Raw genomic sequence first — 19,817 nt, forward strand, 5'->3', positions numbered from 1 at the left:
GCACCATTTTGTTCAGACATGGCTACTTTCCAAGAGACCGCTGCATGTGATTGCAGATTTTTCATACAATATTCAGAAATGTATTTTGGGGAGCCGGTTTAGCTTGTGCTGGTTTGCGGCACCTTCCGTCCGTGAAACCAGGGTTCAACTCCGGGCTGCTCCCTGTTCCCTTCTCTACTTCTGTGCCGGTCCCAAGCCCGCTTGCGTCAGGAAGGGCTGCGTCAGGAAGGGCATCCGGCGTTAAACATTGCCAAGTTTACCATGCAACTCGTTCGCTGTGGCGACCCCTGATGGGAAAAGCCAAAAGAGCAACAACAACATTCAGAAATGTATTTTAGTTTCTGTTGCAGTCTCAAAATGAACTGAGGATCCAATAATCACAAAATGATTAGGTTAATTAAAATGCATCACTTGTACAGTTTTACAGATATAAAATCTTACCATAAACATTGCAAACATTGACATTGGAGTCTGGTGGTAAATGAATTCTCTTTCTGTGGTAAAACAGGAACAATAAGAGTTCGTGTCCATCTAATTAACATTTATGTTAAAAGGGACGGTCTGTGTGTATTTTTAAGCCCCTAGGGGTTACTTGGTGCACTGCTCCATTCCCTTTAATCTTTAAATGAGCTTCAGTCTGAAAGCCAAAGGGCTTTACCTCGGCTTTGACTGTGACTTTTAAGCATTTTCCAGTTGACTTGTTGTGCAGCTCTTCAGGAGACAAAATAACACACATTTTAAATGGCAAAAACATTGCAGCTTGGTACACTGCATTTTCTGAAAGTTAAATATATTCTAGTTCTTAGTGAACATCCTTTTTTGTGGCCCTTTTTTCTTCCCATGTTTTGGTCTTTCTCTATTAGGCTACTTCTTGAGCGAAGCCAGCTGTACAAACTAGTTTGCAAAAATTGGAATAACATTTGACCCAATCTGCCGTTTGTGTACATGCTAGTGAAAAATTGTAGTGAAAACTAAAAACATTGCACTAAATTTATAAGCTTTAAAGTAAAAGTCACATATTAGGCTACTACATTGTCTTAGTTTTCTAGTCAACACTAATGGAGCCTGAAAACTCAAACATGTAAGTTGGACTTCAGAGATCAACACGCATAGACCAAACGCACACAGAAAAAAGCTGGAAAACTTTACATCAATTTACCGACTAAGTTTGCACTCGTTGTTGCTTAAGTGTCGCAAGGCAAAAATTATGCACTAAAAGCCCAGATGAACATCAGATATGTGCACATATTTACTTGTGAAACAGTCAAAACTCAGAGCACACATTTCACATTATTCACTGCTCAGAGTTCAGTGTGATTCCAACCCTGTAACCCGACACATCTGACCCCTGTGTTATCGTTCTTTTTTGAGGACACGGGGTCAAATAATGAAAGCTGACCCCTTCATTTCAAACAGTTTAAACTCACCAGTGAAAAGCTTAATTGCAGTGTTCTGCACTGAAGGCCAGAGGTAAACTCTCTTGAGAAGCATTAACCTTGAGATTTTAGTGCAGCACAGTTTTCAGAGATTTAAGAATAATGCCGCCGACTGGTGAGAAAGCCAGAATAAATGTATCACAAAAATTTGCCCAATAAATCAAGCGGTTTGTTCCTAATAAAGATGGCAATATTAGTAAAAGCTCACCAGCAGAGTTTAAATGTTCATCCACTAACAAAACTCTCAAATCATCACTTTCTTCGCCAACTTCTGTATCATCACAAGAGAAGTAACAGCCATGATGTCACCAGTCAACAAAGAATTAATTGCTAAAGAGTAGAATCCCTTTATGCCTAAGATATATGCAGCTAGAGCTACATTCTTATTTTTGCTGAAGTGAAATATGTCTCTTATTCATGCATAGAATTAATGTGCACCAAGTGAACCGCATTAGCATTTTCCAGTGATATGTTTCCCTCACTCTTAAGGTCATGTGGCTTTAACTGGAGGCTTAAGTAAGACTCATGTGCATGTATGTGACCCATTTCATAAATCCCATCCCCTTCTCTGTGAGATCGCAGATACTAAATGTCACAAACCAGTGGGTCATCTAATCTTTTTTTTCTTCTCAACAAACCACACTAAAATAATGGTAAGAAGCGAACAAAAGTCTCTTGAAGGATTTCAGCGTGCTAACATGCTCTGACGAGAACAAACGTTTTCCCCTCACGTCGAAAACAAATGACGCTCTCACAGTCTGGGATTTTTTTTTTTTTTTTGGAGATGTGCCGGACAGATGTAGTTACAGTTATTGGTCTCTATTTTTGACAGATTATTTGCACAACTTCAAGGCTTCTTTGAAGCCGAAGGGTCACCCAGTGCCAGCCACTGTCAGGCAGAGGATGGACAGGCGACTACCAGCAAAGAACGGCATGATGAAAGATGCAGCACTCGTTTTTATTTCTTGATCAAGAGCAGGAGGCTTCTATTATGCACTGTCTTTAAAGATCAAATATCCCAGCTGGAAACTGCATGTAGCATAGCGGCACATGATTCATAAATACAGAACGGTACGCTTCACGTTAACAGGAAGACAGGTGGGACGCCGTAACCTCAACACGTCGGAATAGAGCTGACAATTAAAAGTGTAATCCTCTGACTTCACAGAAGTTATATATAAAGATTTTAGTTCTTAGCATTTAATAGAATGCCTCTTAATTGCACAAACCCGCCTGACTGCTGTTTTTACCGTTCTTTGAGCAGTCTTTAAAGAACACTTTGGAAAAAACATCACTTTTGGAAACGTTCACAACTCTTGTCAGATGCCTAACATTAATGAACCCAACAATGAGCTGCTTTTTATTGTGGAGATATTTTCTGCCAGGCATGTCTTTCTTTAAGAAAGAAAGGATTGAAAAATGTTTGGAAAAAAGAAAAACCTTTCAATTGCTGACATGTATGTCGACATGTCAGGAAAACAAATGACAAAGTAAAGTTAGAATTTCTAGGTATACGTGGGGGGGAAAAGGCAGGCCTTAAGGTTGCACATTAGCAGCAAAATTATTTAAAACTAAATGTTTGATTACACAAAAAAAATATTTGTGATATTTAAAGACTTTTAACTTGCTAAATATGCTTTTGAAATCAGTGTAGTCGGAGCTTTTGATTTTACTTTCACTATTTATTTAGTTTCCCAAACTGCATAGCAGAGGCAGTCAAGGATCATTTAGATTTAAGGACTATATTAATAAAATAATAAAATGAAGAGTTTTAATGGTTGTCTTATGATTAAAACATTCTATTTAATTTAACTTTGTGTAATATAACTATATTATTTTAGTTCTTAACCAATTTTTATGCGTTTTTAGAGAAAGAAAATCTCACACAATATTAAAATTTAGTTAGTCATATGAGTTTGTGATTACATAGTGAGTTACAGTTCAAATAGTTTAAAATTCTATTTTTAAAAGAGTCTACATTTTGTAATAACTGAAGTTTTTGCTATCTTTTTAACCCTTTAAGACTGAAGATATCACTGGCAAAACCTGAATAATACACACAATCTTTGAATGACTATAACTCTTCAACTGTTTATGTAATTAATGCATCCCAACGGATTCTGGCATGGAGGAAAGTGGCTTTGCAAATTGGATTTACACCGTTATCAGATACATGATTGTATGTTGCATATTTAAAATGTGGCATATTAGCGGAAAGCTACTTTTTTCAGCTTCAGAATTATGTTAATTGCATAAACAGTTTAAGAGTTCTGGTAATTCAAAGAGCGTGTGTTATTTAGGTGTCGCCGGCGACGTCTAGTGTTAAAGGGTTAAAGCTGACTTGAAAAAGAATGTATGTGGAGCCAAATCAGTTCACCAAATAACCACTGGGTGGCCTGTTCCTTAAGAATAGCCATTAAAATACAAGTTTTAACTTGGAAATATAAATCTTTATTCCAATAGCACCTCTCAACTCCAGGGAAACAAAAGACTTCACAATAAAAGAAAGACAAAAGAAGTTTAAAATTAGACCCAATGCTATGTGGCCCTCACAAGAAAAGAGTTTAGGGGACCTCTACTCTAGCATCCGTGTGGTGTTGGAAGGTTAGTTGTTTTTCATTCTTTCGACCATTAAAACACCACTTGAAAACAGCATTTCTTTAAGTTTGTGTTATACACGAGGTACATCAAATGGTGCAATTGGCTCTAAATTGAGAACAAAAGCCACAGTTTTGAATAGAAGAAGTCAAAAATGTTCTGTTTTAAAATATCTATTTATTTTCAATCCAAATGTTTTCGTCTAGATTCATTTTATTTCTTTCTCTTATGTGGTGGATTACCAAAACACTCCATACCTATGCTCCTGGCCTGGCCCTTCTATCAAATTGTAGAACCCTTTGTGGCCCATGAGTCAAAAGGTTTGCCCACTCCTATTCTACAGCATGAAGAAACCTCCACAAGAATCAGACTTAGTGAGGTAGACATCTTACTGGTTAGGGTGAAGCTCCTGTTGAAACCTGTTAATTGGCCGAAGGTCATTACGACAAAAGAAAGTGCCAAAAAAGCAGCTGTATTACTCTTCGCCCCCTGCAATCTTTTCTCAAACAACATTAAATGCTTTGTAAATACAAAGTACCAAAAGCCAAGCAAAAAAAAAAAAAAAGAGCTTTTGGATGACGTCCATTGTTGTTGTCGTTAGCTTTACCCCTTATGCTCACCTGAATTGTCTGGACCCTCCAAACCGGACAGGACCGCACCTTACTGTACCGTTCAGTGGAAACAAGACTATAGGGTTAAGCAACGATTCATTAAATGCAATTACACCCAATACTGTTTTAATGTGTGCATAACATTCTTTTCCCATGTTAGAATTAATTTCTTTGTTTTCTGTTTCATAAAAAATACTCGAACTAATACAAGTTGTGAGTTTCAACATAAGTATTTACAATAAAATATTTTAATAAACCAATTATGTGTTTTTACACCAAAATAACCAACCTTTCCTTCCAAATGTTTATGTCTCTTACTCTTTGCTTTCATCGTATTAATTGCATCATAATGAGGCCTTTCTGAATAAAAGGGTCGTCCATGATTCCGTCTTGAGTAAAATAAAAGAAAGGATGGCACCAAAAAGCCTCATACAAATAATGACACTCTGATGCTAACTGGTCTGCTTGTTTGCAGCAACACTACACTTGAACTGTATGTTGACAAAGCAACAAAGTCATCACTATCTACAGCGAGGACCTGCATTATGCTGATGAATGGAGAACCCTGCCAGATTACTTGATTTGATAAGCCGTACAACACATCGGTAACATAATACATTACAAATTGTTTTGTCAACAATTTATGATACCATTTATCAAATGACCATCGCACTGGGCTGAGTTATGGTGTCACAGCTGGCATAATGTCAATACTCAAGCTGAGTTGAGGGCAGTCTGGCTGCAGTGATTTAGATACGCTCCAGTCTGACCTCTTCAGAGATTTTCTCTTCATTACCAGACAAATTAATTTTGAAAGCAGGAAAAAAAGGAAGTGATGCTTTCATCTTTACATGTAAATATATTTTAGTTTTAAATGAAATGAGATCAATTGCGATGATACCTGCTGCCTTCAGATGAGCTGGAAAACATGACACGAGAGATTCCGCGCTGTGGGAAATCGATACTAAACAATTTTAGTGCGCATCATTTGATATTTATGGACAAATGCTACGTTTGTTTACCAATTTTCTAGCAAGAAATCCACACCAGTGTCAGAGGTACAGCAGAGGACCCTCTTCATTGGTGTCCTCTTACAGTTTTTGTTAAACAAAATGATCTCACCTCAGAAATGCTTGTGTCCAGATGCTTGGAATCAATTAGACCTGCAGCTTTAATGTCAATTAAAATGTAGGCCCATAAAGTGTCTCCTCAAGTCAATCCCTGGTTATGCTATTGACAGGAATATATGGCCCATGTCCCAGTCACTGCAACATGCTGGCCAATCTTAAAGGTTACCGCAGCCACTACATGTACCCACATTAGCAGGACACTCACCTCTCCGGGTTTATGGCCTGTGTAATAATTTTAAGCAAAGAGAGAGGAGCATTCACTAGAGACAGTAACAGCCAGAGTCGAGGGAGGACAAGTAGTATGATTGATCGCTGTGAGCTGTATAGCTATGTACCTCTCACCTTCCCCTCCTGCTTAGTGCCTGCTCCTGATCTCTCACATCTGTCTTGACTTACTAAAGAAGCGGATTCCTTAAATATAGTTCTCTTGAGTTTAAAACTTTATCAAAAGGTTGACTTTTTACGGGTCTTTGCATTTCTTTTTGTCGTTATACACAGGAAGAAGGTGCCTGTAGGGGTCATGGTCAGATGGCGGGAGACTGAGTGGCTCCTTAGGATTTATATATGAGATTTATCAACCATGCGGTCCAGTTTCAACATGGAGTACAGGGGGACAGGGTTGAAACTTTGGGGTATGAAATCATTTTTTCTTTCTCACAGTGTTGATATCTACATAAGAAAATGTTTTAAACAAAACTGACAAAGAAACATTTTCCATCTGAAGCAGAGCTCCCTGAGAAGGTCAGGTGACCCTATATGATGGCACACCTTTTTTGGTCATGTTTGAAGCACAGTTTGGAAAACCCTTCTGTAATTTCCCATAAAATATGCTCTTTGTATACTGCAACTCCTACATGTGGACATTGCATCTGTTTTACCAAGCCCCATTAAATCTGCAGAGAAGACATTTGGATCATTGATAAATAGAATATTGTTTGAGAAGGATCAGTTATCTCTAAAGTCTGTAGGGTTTAGCCTGAAAAGAAAAGACAAGGTTGACATTTTTGGTGCAATGACCTAGAGAAGTGGAAGGAAAATCCATGTCAGAAAAAAATTCAAGAATTCTATTATTCTTAAGACTGTGTTACCATAAAACAACAATAGTGTCTAAAACAATATCTGAGTTTGGCTATACATTTAGAGAAGTATTACTAGTTAAAATTTGATTTTCTTTTGCCTGGGTGAGAAAAAACCCTCAATTCCTTTGCAAAAAAAAGACAAAATTTACCATCATACTTTTTTCTTTTACTGTATTAACCAATACCACATTAAAACAGAATCATTTGGTTTTAAAAAGCAAACTTCACACTAATGGAATTGCTTAAGACTGTTTCATAAGAAAGTGCACAAACGTGAAAGTACGAAAAAATAACTGAACAAATCCTTTATGCAAATACTTGCAACATTTAATGTCATGAGAACAACTTTAACTCCTGACCACATAAGGGGTTTTGTCTTTACAAGTTTTAATAATTTGTGATGTGTCAAAAAAACATTTCCTTTTTTTTCTTTTTTTAGTTCATCTTACTCCAAGTTTGCTTTTTCAGGCAAAGAAAAGGTTTGCATGATTAAGTATATAAAATAAACACCTCCCAACACTGGGAGTTCTTCGGTACACAATAAAATATTATAATAAAATGCTTTTCTATAAAAATGAATGCCTATAATCAGCTCTTGTGATCTTTAATCTTCATTTTGCTTTATTATTTTAAAGCTGGAAACCAAGGAAATGATTTAATACAAGTCACATGATTTCCCTGCAATTTTGTTTGCCTTTTTGAGACAACGATACACACATGATAGCAACAAATATTAAAACGTAAATAAAGTAAATCTTCTGACTCATATCCACTCAGTTCCTCCACCCTTCCTATACAACAGGATCATATAGGTGAAGCTCAGACCAGGATGCGTGTTGTTGCAGCAGCGTGACAGGCTGCCCTCTACATTCTGTCACCGTGCTCAGCACCATTCCCCCCGACAAATAAGTTTAAAGGCAAGGAAAACCCCATCCTCACACATGAGACACGCTGGAATTTCACCCATATTCTAATGATTTGTGACCCTTTTTGGACGACAAAAATTGTGAACTCATGCACCCATAACTTCTCACTTAATCTGTATTACTCTCATCACAACAGAGCAAGCCACTCTATCAGTAAATGCTAATCTCCTAATTAACAAGCTAATTAGGCAATTACAGCTTTGCAGAAGGATGCCTAAATGAAATATGACAACACAGTCACTTTCTACAGCACCTGTGGGTCTTTTCAGATGTCACAATGAGAAGCATGTTGACAAAGTGTTGTCTCTACACTCATAGGTGCTCGTTCCTTTGCCTCAGCCGGCTCATTTGTAAAAATATGAGGTCATTTTATGCAACATACTTCACATTAGGGGAACAACATATTAAATTGTGATCCAATAGAGTTAAATAAGATGGCTTTTATCATTAGTCTAACTTTTTCTAAACACTAGTGTGATTCTAAAGCACCAGCTTAAAGAAACTCTTGGCTGTTTAAACGGTTTTGTGAACCAGCTCTCTGACAGCGTCTTACTGTAAGGAACTGTCACATACGGAAATGAATTATGTTGACATATGGCTGAAAACAACGGTGAATGGGCCTGCTATGCAATGCAATGAAGAATCATGCACTGCAAGAGAGGAGAGGAACCGGAGCTGTACCTTTGAGCCCTTCTTGACAGGTATGTAGTGTGACTTGACAGCTCAGTATTTCAATGATAAATGCAGTAGTCCTGGGACTCCCATTCACTAAACTCAAGAGTGTGTTGCTCCTGTATTTCAAGGTCAAACAAATGAGTAGAAACATACGAAAAAATGTAGTGAGAATTTTTTCCCTTTTTTCGGAAGCCGACAGTGACATCCTGGTTTTTAGCTTTGGATTTAGTCAAAGTTCTACGGTTTTCTAGCAGAAGTTACATCCTCACACATAATGCTGTCATTCTGCTGCTAAGATCTGGTTTTTGAATTCACTGTAAAATTCCTCCAACAGTACTCTGCAATAGTTTTAGATATCTTCAAGATGTCTTTTTTTGGTTTCCTCAACTGACAGAAAATGTTATATTCCTAATCAGATTCAAAGTACTGTTTTAGTCATTGAAATCAGATTCATAAATATAAACTAGGGGGAAGAACACACACACAAAAAAAAAAAATTCTCAAAGAAATTATGAAGCTCATTGGAGTATTGATGAAACAACATAAAAAGCATATAGTGAAGGTTTTTTTTAAATTAAATTTACAAACAATATGCTGAACGTATAAATAATAATCATTAAGGATCAACACTTAACGACAAAAATAACTTCAATATAACACAAAAAATAATGTAGATCATGTTTGAGAAGAAGCAAGCAGATGCTAGTTATATTAATTTGAATTGGAGTTTGATTTGGGTATAAACAGAGATGTAGGATTGTTGTTAAAAAAATATTTTTAATGAATACAATCTGGAGTAAACTGATGCTATATTCAATGATTTTCCTGGTATATTTAACCTAATATTTTTGTAAAAATTAAATAAATTGTTGCATACTCAGACATTGAAATATTTTTATTTATCTCTCTGAACATTTAAAGTAAAAAATATATATAAAAATGTTAAAATTTGAATAAACTAAGTTTTGGGAGATAAAGGTTGTGCAGTGAGGTGTTAAAATCCCATTCATTTTTTTGTTTTTTTTTTCCTGCAGTTTTGAGCTTGAGTGTAGGTATTTTACTTTTTTCACATTTCCACAAATAAAGAACAAATTCTCTCTGAACTCTAATTACCTCTGTTCATCGCTGAGTAACTTCAAAAAGTCACAAATGATCAGAATTCACATTTTAAAACTGGGTGAGGTGTAGACAGTCCAGTTTGACTTTTATAAAATGCACTTTTCTTTGCGAGAAATAATGCATGATTGTAGGTGTTTTTCTTCTGTTTCTGTTTGCAAAGATATTAATATGAAAATAAGTCTAGGAATAGAAAACCACGAAGTTTACTGTGATGCTTCATTTAAAGAGGAATCACTCCACAACACTTTCACTGGCGAGACATATGTAGTAGTGTTTTTCTTTTCTTTTCTTTTTTGTTATATTCCCATCTAAATTAAAAATAAAAGTAAAATAGAATTAGTCTATGTAAGGACCAAAGAAGAATTGGAATTAAAAGGGTGTTTTAATGTTTTTTTTAATTATTTTTTGTGTTTTTTTTTGTTTGTTTTTTTAAGATATATTTTTGTCTGAATTAAACATAAATTAAAATAGTATTCACTTGTTTAAGGACCAATGCAGAATTGTTATTTAGAAGGCTTTTACTTTTACTTTATTTATTTATTTGTTTGTTTTATTTGTATTTTTATTTCGAAGATTCCTGTCTAAATTAAACATTAACTAAAATAGTATTAGTTTCTGTAAGGACCAAACCAGTAAATTATAATTTAGAGCTGTAAAAAGCCTCAGAGTACTATCAAATAACCCTAAAAAAGTCCACACCTCATTTTTTCCATCTTACTACTTAATTCTTTTCGTGAATCCGTGCTAAACTCTCACTGTAGAGGAGCATTTTTGTTGCCTTGTATCCAGCTCAACAACTTGTCTGCTGCCATAGCAACTGCGGAGGAGCACCCAGCGCGAGCGCCGCCCGCTTCGTTCAGTCGACGTCACGCGTAGCAACGGCCAATCACAAGTTCCCATGTTTTAGCAAGACTGACACACGAAGTGGGAGGGCGTTTGGCAGCTTGTATCCTCCGCCAATTGGACAGAGGGCCCGTCACTCTCTGCTGTTCTCGCCTTTGATTGGCCAGTGAGCTTTACTTCCAATAATATAAACATGTCTGCCGCTCGCATGGCTTGAACCGAGGCTTGAAGAGCGACTATGCCACATCAAACTGTATAAAACTCCCATGAATTTGCCTGCGGTGTGGGGGCTAAATCTTTATTATTGTTGGAGATAATGCACATAGCTGCACGTGCACGCGTCACGGAAACGAGGACACCCCGCCGCCGCTGCAAGAAAGACAGAGGGGACTCTGCCGTTCTTCTATCATTCTAATCACCATCCTAAGTACTAGCTCCTAACATTTTGTGTTTTGGGGCTCAGGCGAGAAGTGACAACAACATAGACCCCTCCTCTGCAGGGCGGAGCGTGCATTTTCATTTCGTATTTTGTCTTTTTTTTCCCCTACCATTGTAGCCTGCTCTGACACGTCTGCACTGAGTGAGTGGCATTGGCACACTGTCAATCGCTCACTACCGCTGCCATCAAACACATAAAACACACAGGCAGAGGCTGCAGCTCATAAATTTCAGCAGGGCAAGATATTTTTTGCGCATCGTCTTAATACACAATCCTAATTAATTTCTTGTCGTTGTTGCTGCTTTATTTCCTTAACCAGAAATCTTCCAACTTTTTTTGGTTAAGATTTCATATTTTTATAGGAACATTTGGACACCTTTGTGCTACAGATTGTTTTTTTTATTTTTTATTTTTATTTTTTTTTACATTTGACAATTGTCGCTGGAAACATTCCGCGCATTTTGCTGGCAACACCTGCCGAGATTTCTTTGGTCTGTTTCCACATTTGGATATTTTTTTGTTGTTGTTCAGCAGGAGGATATTTTTAAATTTTTATTTTAATTTTTTTTTGGCATCTTCAAGAGGAAATGTGCCGGGAATCTGGTGAAGAGCGCTAAATAAATGAGAGGTCACTAAGGAGCGTTTCTGTCAACACCGCCGGTCAAATCAGAGCAAGAGGTGGAAAAAGAAAAAGACTGCTGCGAGGACTGGATATGATGGACCGTCAATTTTGACAAAGAAGTTTTCGGAAGAAGAAAGATTCATGTGTTTTCTCCCAAATAGAGCTGCGCGTTTTGGCACTTTGGACCGCGCGTAAAGCAGCGAGACGACGCCGACAACTTGGACACATTTTTACGCCTCAGAAAAACAAACAAAAACAAAAACATCCCCCATTTAGTAGTGAGACCGACAAATAAGCCAAAAAGGGGGACATCTGTGCTTTTATTTTGGCCGGACAATCAGTCGTCCATCCTTTCTGCTTGCGGCATATGCTATAGCCGATTTCGTATATGAGTTTTTCAATTTGTGTGGCTCAGTGCACAGACTCTTTAGCGGCTACTATGGACGATCAAGCCCGGATCATGCAGTCGATCGGCGGTGTTAGTCTGGCCGGCCACTCGGTGCAAGGAGGCATGGCACTGCCGCCTCCACATGGACACGATGGGACAGACGGAGACGGACGGAAGCAGGACATCGGTGACATTCTGCATCAAATAATGACCATAACTGATCAAAGTCTGGACGAGGCGCAAGCAAAGTTGGTTGATTTCTATGATTTATTCCATTGACTGTCCACAAAAATAGTCCCCAGCTGCAACAATGTAATCATGTGGCCCGGTTTACTTTGACTGCAATGTGCGTAACAATAGGCTGAAGTGGCTGGAAAGATGTGGAGGTGTAGCTTGTTGATGGCAAAATTGGCACAGAAAAATAAAATCCAAAGTGGCTGCGTTTTAAGTTGCAGAAACTTTGAGTTCACTTGTTTTAAAAATGCATTTACATCTGCAAATAGTTTCAAACCCCCTATATTTTTTTGACAGAAAAGATCATCTGAAGTTAAAAAAAATCATTTTTGAAGTCATCAGTGCTTGTTTTCTTTCTTACATGTCGCTTATCAGTGAACTTATTTCAGTATTTTATTTTTTGTCTTATACTGAAACAGGAAACATGGACTGAACTGTCACAGAATGAAACCAGCACTCTTCAGCGTTCTCTGTGAAATCAAAGAAAAGACAGGTAAGACCAAAAACACATGCAGAAGTTAAAAGAAAAAAAAAAACCAACAACTAGTAGAACATGCATTTTATTGCATCTCCCAGTAATCTAATGACATCCTTCATCCAAGTTACACAGAATTTCCGCCCAAATGAATCCATCATCTTCTGGTTTAAAAAAAACCCAAAACCAAAACAAAGCAAACCAAACTAGCAAAAAACAAAAACATGCCATTGTGCCGTGAGGAAAGGCCACTGCTTGCACAGTACAGCAGGTAGATTGTGTTTCCCCTGAAGACGCTTTTGTTCCTGCTAAAGTCTTGTTATCCAGCACTGGTTGCTTGGATTTAAACAGAAAGCACGCTCCTTCATTCAGCCTCATCACGCTGGCACAGAATAGGATGGGGAAATCCCGCAGCATATGCTCTACACAACTAAAGATCACACAGAATTCATGCTTTCTAACATGACAATTGCTATGCATTTTAAGGAGACTATATAGGCACATAATCTGTTATGGAAACGGGGACATGAACAACAGTGTGGATAAATGCAAATTAAAGAACAGAAACAAATATTGATTGATGGAAATTTGAGTTTTTAAAAATTATGGAAAAAAATTGCTGCTGGCGTATTTGCTTTATGAATGGCAAGTAAATTACAGTTCACATTTTACTGACTTATTTTAAGAAAAAAACGGTCCTTTATTTAAATGAATACCACTGTATTTACAATATTAAAGTGTTAATGATGTAGAAAAACTGTAGACAGTTATGAATAAAGCTACAATAAAATGATCATACAAATTTGCACAGACTTCATCAAATACCTGATATTTATGTGAAACAAGAAAACCTATAAGCACATTTAAATAATTTCTAACCATAAATATTCTTTAACAAGTGTGTATTTTACTAGTCTTCTGTCAAGGAAAAACTAGAAATTTAAAAAAAAATGTGCACAGTGTTTTTTTTCTTTCTCACCCTTTGAGGAGTTTATGAGCAAATTAGCTTGTGAGAGATCATAAAACTTTATGAACTTCCTCAACACAGGTGGCGTCCACAGGGACAGGCTCTGCGTTCTCACTGTAGCACACTGCTGTGGAGGGATTGTGTTCCTGTTGCGCTTAAACAATGGAGGATGTAGAGGTTGAAAACCCCAAAATATAAATCCCATATGTACAGTTACAAAACAAAAAAAAGTTCTTTCTGCAGCAAAACATTGCTGCATCTCGATTGTCAACCTCATTAAAAAAAAAAAAAAAGTTATGTCATAATTTCATACTGTAGTGAGTCTAATCTTATAAAATAAATTTAATGTAAAAATGGAAGGGAATCATTTATGTCTATATAATTTATTTTTTGTGAGAAACAATAGAAAAAAATATATCAAATTTTAGATTTAATGTTTACATTGTGCAAAAAAGATTAAAAGATGGACAAGAAAGGAGAACAGGTTTGTGCATGCATGTGTGTGTGTGTGTGTGTGTATGTGTGTGCATGGTTAACCTGGGGTGTGGAGTCACAGCCTCCCCCTCTTAGCCACTGACAGAGCTCAGCTGGTCTGCTGGCCTTGTTGACCAGCCTGCTTTTGCAGCAGCACACTGACTCTTTCATTGAGTCCTGTGGCAGCGTTCACAGCGCTTCTCTGGCCCTTTCATTTTCTGCTCACATGACACTCTGGACTGCAGCGTCTTTTTCGGCTCTGGCTGAAAAGAGACTTTTAATCTGAAAGTGGTCCAGGAGCCGTCAGTGTTGTCACGGCGCGCATGCATCATCTGATCGGGAAATATTGTCAGATAAAAATAAAGCCTAACTAATTCATAGCGAAGAGAGTTTTAATCTAAATTGTAATTATTGACTCTTTTGGTAAGGTTTTAGCTAGATAAAAAAAAAGACTTTTTGACGATTTGTGGGGGTGTTCAGAACTTTATGGGAGTCTGACTGTTGTTGTAGAGCTGCAGCAGATTTCTGCATCACTAATGCCTTTAAAAGTATTAATTCACTTTGATATGCTAATTAGAAAGCATTATGCAAAAAATGAGATTAAGTGGCAGCATAAAGTCATTTGCTTGTCACTAAATTGAGTGTTTTTAGCAGGAGCATCCCCATCACCCCCAGCATCCTCTGAAACGTTCTCATTTTTACATTCAGAAAAGCCAAACCTGTCGTTCTTTGTCCTCCACTGTGAGATAAATAAGATACATTTATTGGAATATAATTTTCCTAAATGTCAGCAAAAACATATGTGCAGATATTGTAAGGATGCAAGTAAAAAGAGAGGACTGGTTGCGATTGAGTCACTTCTCCTCGGTGGCGCTTTTGCTTCACCCCTGCTGGCTTCTCCCGTGTATTCTTCTACAGAAGGAGGTTCACAGCAGCAGCAGCAGCAGCAGCAGCGGCAAGAATAACAAAGGTGAAAGATTACCTCCATATGGTATTTCTGACCAGGAACAGAGAGATTCTGTAGCAAGACTCTTCTTTGATGTGAGGTTTAATCAATAGAAAGAGATTACAGAAAACTATTACAGGCTAAATCTTGGAGTGCTACAGAGAGGCTTACCCCTCTCCACAGCTCTCTCAGCTGCAAGGCGCTTCTTCTGCTATTGACTTGTTGTTTTCCTGACCTTTGACTCATCAGATTCAGAAACGGGTGGTCTGGAGAGGTAGAGGAGGGAGGGAACGTGGCAGATTTAGGCTGATAAATGCAGTGTTTGAAGCAGTGGATTAGGGAGGGACTAGACTCATCTCAAACCGGTGTCTCTTAACACTTGGCTTAAAAACAAGCCACTCATACTTGTTTGTGTTTTTGTTTGTTTGCCTTTGTAATGTGTTATGTTCAGCTCTAAGAAGACGGGCTTTCTAAATACAGTCCAGGATGAGCCAGCAATTAACCACATGCAAGGCAGACTAAAAGCATTACCTGGCTTAAATAGAGTTAGAACTGAGAACGTAAGCAATTTCTAAATCTAAGGGGAACATTGATTTAAATAATCCCTGACAAAGCTAATGAGCCTTCGCTTTCTGATTAGTATTTATTAATTGTATTATCATTGGAGTAAAACTAAAATGCCTGCTATTGAAGGCAGTTTAGAAAAAAAAACACATTTTCTTTTTTTCCCACCTTAATAGGGGCTTTTTTTTCTTTTATCCTGAAAAAGCCCCAGTAAATGCATGACAGAGAACAGAAAGCTATTCAGCAGCAGAGACAATTGACTTTGGCTGCTTTTTGTCTCAGGCAGCCTCAGCGATGCGGCTGCAGTGACTAGATAGCGTTGTGCCGAGTGGGTCGTGCACAGCTGGGTTCCTGACTGGCTCAATGGCAGGGCCGCTGCTTCTTCCCTCAAAGCACAAGGGGAACCGGGGAAGATGTGGCTATTATCTAAGTAGCTACCAAATACCCACCATTTCCCTATCAGCCGGGATGAAAAGAAGGAAAAGCAGGACAAAGAGGACAGAGGGAAAATAACAAGCGTATACATATCAGTTTCATTTGTGAGGGTAAACGCTTTAGCGCTGTGGGGATAGATGTCTCTGCAGCGCTGGGCTTGTATCTGCACGCACCGCTCCTCAAATCACTTTTTTTTTTTTTTTTTTTGCACAATGATCCGGCGCTGTCCCTCCATCTGCGAGCGCACGTCCCCCCGCTCTCCCCCTCCATCGCTCCAAGCATTTTCTGCAGGCTCCTGTGCGATCAACAGCTCATAATTGTTTTTTGCACATACGTTATGCAAATGAGTCTTTATGGCAACTGGCATAACAATTAGCATCCTCCAACAATATTTTAGTAGGTTAATTGCGAAATTTCTGAATTGTACATCTGAGTTGTTAATTAGGCATGACAGAGGTGGTGAAATAGTTATCTTCAGGCGGTGGCAGCCAGCAGAGGCTGCTTTGGATGCAAAAAGGAAGGATTGATTGAAATTAGTTTACAGGCAGAAGTGCGTCTGCTGGAGACTCCTCGCATGCCCCTCACACTGTTTGAGGCGTCTGTTCGTTCGGGGCTGGATGTAAAAATACAAACCAGATGGAGACGGAAGAAAGGTGGATCAAATTCTGATTATCTGTGGAAAGCGTTTGCCCTTTTGTGTCAGTTTAGAGAAACGCTAGATATAAATAGTGCACATGGAAAAGAAGTGTTGGAGCCTGTCATGTCGCCTAGTTAGCAAGAAATTTCTTTTTCTTCTATCTCATAGGATGTACTTTATCAATAAAACATCTTGTTTTTCTAGAAAGTTTGTGAAATTCAAGTGAAAATTTTCACATTTTTAATGAATTTTTTGTTTTAATTTACTTACTAGGGAATCTGAATGGATGTATAAAATTTGAATTACTTTCCTTTAGTGTAAACTGATTACATGTTTGTTCTGATTTTCAGTTACTCAGCTTTAAATTTTCGCTGAAATCAAAATTTTAGACCTTTTTAGCATAAACTTTCCTTTATTTTAAATAATATTTATTATTGTGTCAACGTATTTCCCTATTAATGACTATTTTAGGTCTATTAGTATTCAACAACAAGTTTTTCTTAATATACACTATGGAAAATATTTCTTCATGTACAAAACTCATCATTTCTAAGTGCAATAACTCTGCAAACATGTTTTTCACATTTGCTGCTTTTGGACCATTTCTTTATCACAGATTTACTTAAATCAAATATATTTTACCCTTAACAGGGGTTGGAACTGTACTTTTTGGAGAACAAATCCAGCTCTGACTTTTGTCGTCAGCTTCAGCCTGTAGCTCGTAACCTGAAAAATTCCTCTTAAAACGTAAATGACACAGGTGCGATTATTTGCCCGTGACTTTAAAAGTAAATCTGTGCTGTCTTTGCCTTCACTGGTAAGCTTGAAATCTGAGCTGCTCTTCCCATTGTTCCAGATGCTATTGTTCCATGTTTCATACATTACAATGATATATTGACGGCAGAAATGGGAAAAAGACTGCAATGCAATGAAATTTTAATCAGCGTCTTCTGCTGCTTTAATAAGGCAAATAATTCTTATTGGCTGCTGTGTTAAGATTTCTAATATTTAATTCATAACAAACCTCACATTAGTCTGCTGTAGCCTAAAGACAAGCTACACTCTGCTGCCTGCTAAGAGGCAACGCTGAGAAAAAGAAGATCTTAAAGGAAGTGCAATCCGAGCGCCTCTCTCATCCATTGTGGCACGAATATCATCTTTTTTTGGAAGTGCGTTTGATTTCCAAAAATATTCTCTATGAGCCGATTTAAGATTTTATTTATCAAACTGGGAAAGCAGTTTGCTGCTGCTGGGGTTCCAGGGGCGAACACTTAAACCCCCCCCTCTGTAATTTAGCCAGGGGTTAGCTAAGCACAACCATTTGCAGTGCAGAGCGTCTTTTTGTTTTCTTAAGTCGCCGAAGTTCATCTTTGTGTCTCAAGTAATGGAATGGTGGCGAGGGGCCAGCAGCTAGGTGCTGGCTCATGTTACAGTGAAACGGCGGGGCCTGTTTTCGTGTCTCGGTGAAATGGCTTAATTGGTGTCAGAGCCCCAGGGATAAAGGCCTCTTGCTCTGAAACACAGCCACACAGGCCCTGTCTTCCCTCAAACCAGGAGGAACGCTTGACGGCTGCTGGTGAATGAGGACTAAGCCGTGGCATAACAATACCAAATGATGTTTGGGATGACAGAAATTAATATGCACTTGCTCCCAGAAAAGCTATGATTAATGACGGCGAGCAGGGGAACGCTGTCCCTCCTTTTTGCTCCTCTTTGATGTTGATTGAAACCCATAAAAAAACAAAAAAACAAAAAAAAAACAGGCTGGTTTCTCTCTCTTCTGAAATTAGAGGTCATACAGAGTACAGAACTGCATTTCTGCTATTCTTCTCCACATTTCTCCTCAAGCAGGCGGCAGAAAAGGGTTGATTGCCTGTAATGAATTTTGGAATGATCCACAGAAGTCGTGAGCTTGTGTGTCCAGCGGCATGCGCCTCAAGACGGGACGCAAACACACACGTCCTTGCCAAAAGATTCCCCCGACTGATTGCAATTTCAACAGCAATAATTAGAAGGCTGAATATAACCCTAATAATGAATATTCATAGGGATTGTCTGAACTCAAAAGGAGCACCTCTAATGTCTGCAACGTGTCGCTTTCAGGTGGCGCCTTGTTTTCCTGCAGGATTTTCATGCACTTGCATCGATTGGAACGTGTGAACAAAATGGTGGTGTTGCCATAATGATCTGTATCTGTTGTGTCCTAGGAGGAGACGCATGAATATTTAATTTGGTGTGCTAGTGAGATCCCCAGACCCTTCTGTTCATTTCTTACTTTCTCTAATGCGTTTCCACTCTTCCAGGTACTTCCCCTCTAAGTAATGGAGAATTAAAGTGTGCATTAAAGTGATATGAATTGCAATGTAAGGGATTTGTAAGGGCATTTGTCTCCGCACAATGCGCTCGAAAATTCAAATGGCAAGTTTTGACAACGAACATTTTGCTGACACGGTGTATTTGCCTCACGTTGGCTCCTCAGATAAGCATTTCCTCTGTCAGGGTGATTGATATGTATTCAGCGTGCACTTTTTACATCACAGTGCTCTGGAAGATGATGTGGGTGCAAGGATATGAGTTTTAAACAGCGAATGAGCTCTCCTCATATTGATCTATTTGTGTTGCCGGAGTGGCAGGTGCTATGCGGAGACTGTGTCAGCTTTGATTGTTTGTGTCAGTGATCCGAGCCGACACTGAGCTCTCTTACCGCTCGTCACCGCGGTTGCTTCCTCTTGATGAATGGCAGCAGGCTGCTCAGACTCCCACCCCCCAAAAAAAACCTTTTGTTAGTTGTGTCCCCACGAAACTTCACACTTGGGATATATATATATATATATATATATATATTTTACTAATATAAACTTTTATTTGATCCCTGCCTGAAAATGACCAACCTTTTGGCATATTTGTGTCAAAACCTTCAGTTTAAATTGGGAGAAGGTGACAAATATTGAAGTTTTATTTTGAACTTGTGTTGACGCTCACTGGAGAACGGCTTGGGGGTGAGCCCCTGTAAGTGTGCAGGGCGCAGCAGGCCTCACAGGGGTGCTGAGGGAGAGCACGGAGTTAATTTATTTAATGACTTAGCGTCTTCTATCTCCCCAGCCCTGATTAGAATCCATGCTAGATGAGGGAAGCGATAGAAGGGTGTGTGCTGCCCTAAGGCCTCCCGAGTTTGTGCACTGATGCCTCTATTTCTCTAAAACCACCAAATTCTAGTTT

At 38.4% G+C, this 19,817-nt stretch overlaps 1 protein-coding gene across 10 annotated transcripts in view; it reads left to right on the forward strand.

The window, feature by feature from the left end:
* Positions 1-10,635: 10,635 nt before the first annotated feature.
* The window catches only part of pbx3 (PBX homeobox 3), a 58,850-nt gene continuing 49,668 nt past the window's right edge, over positions 10,636-19,817 (forward strand). For 5 of the 10 annotated variants that reach the window (XM_023958622.1, XM_020706107.2, XM_020706104.2 and 2 more), the window contains exons 1-2: positions 10,636-12,114; positions 12,514-12,593. In XM_023958622.1, coding sequence (XP_023814390.1) covers positions 11,867-12,114; positions 12,514-12,593 — 328 coding nt within the window. In that variant the 5' untranslated portion in view covers positions 10,636-11,866. The remainder of the gene's footprint in view (positions 12,115-12,513; positions 12,594-19,817) is intronic. The other 5 variants (XM_011479412.3, XM_020706105.2, XM_020706113.2 and 2 more) reach the window with 2 other exon arrangements.

Source organism: Oryzias latipes, chromosome 9, assembly GCF_002234675.1.
Source record: "Oryzias latipes chromosome 9, ASM223467v1".
In the NCBI taxonomy this organism is placed as follows: domain Eukaryota; kingdom Metazoa; phylum Chordata; class Actinopteri; order Beloniformes; family Adrianichthyidae; genus Oryzias; species Oryzias latipes.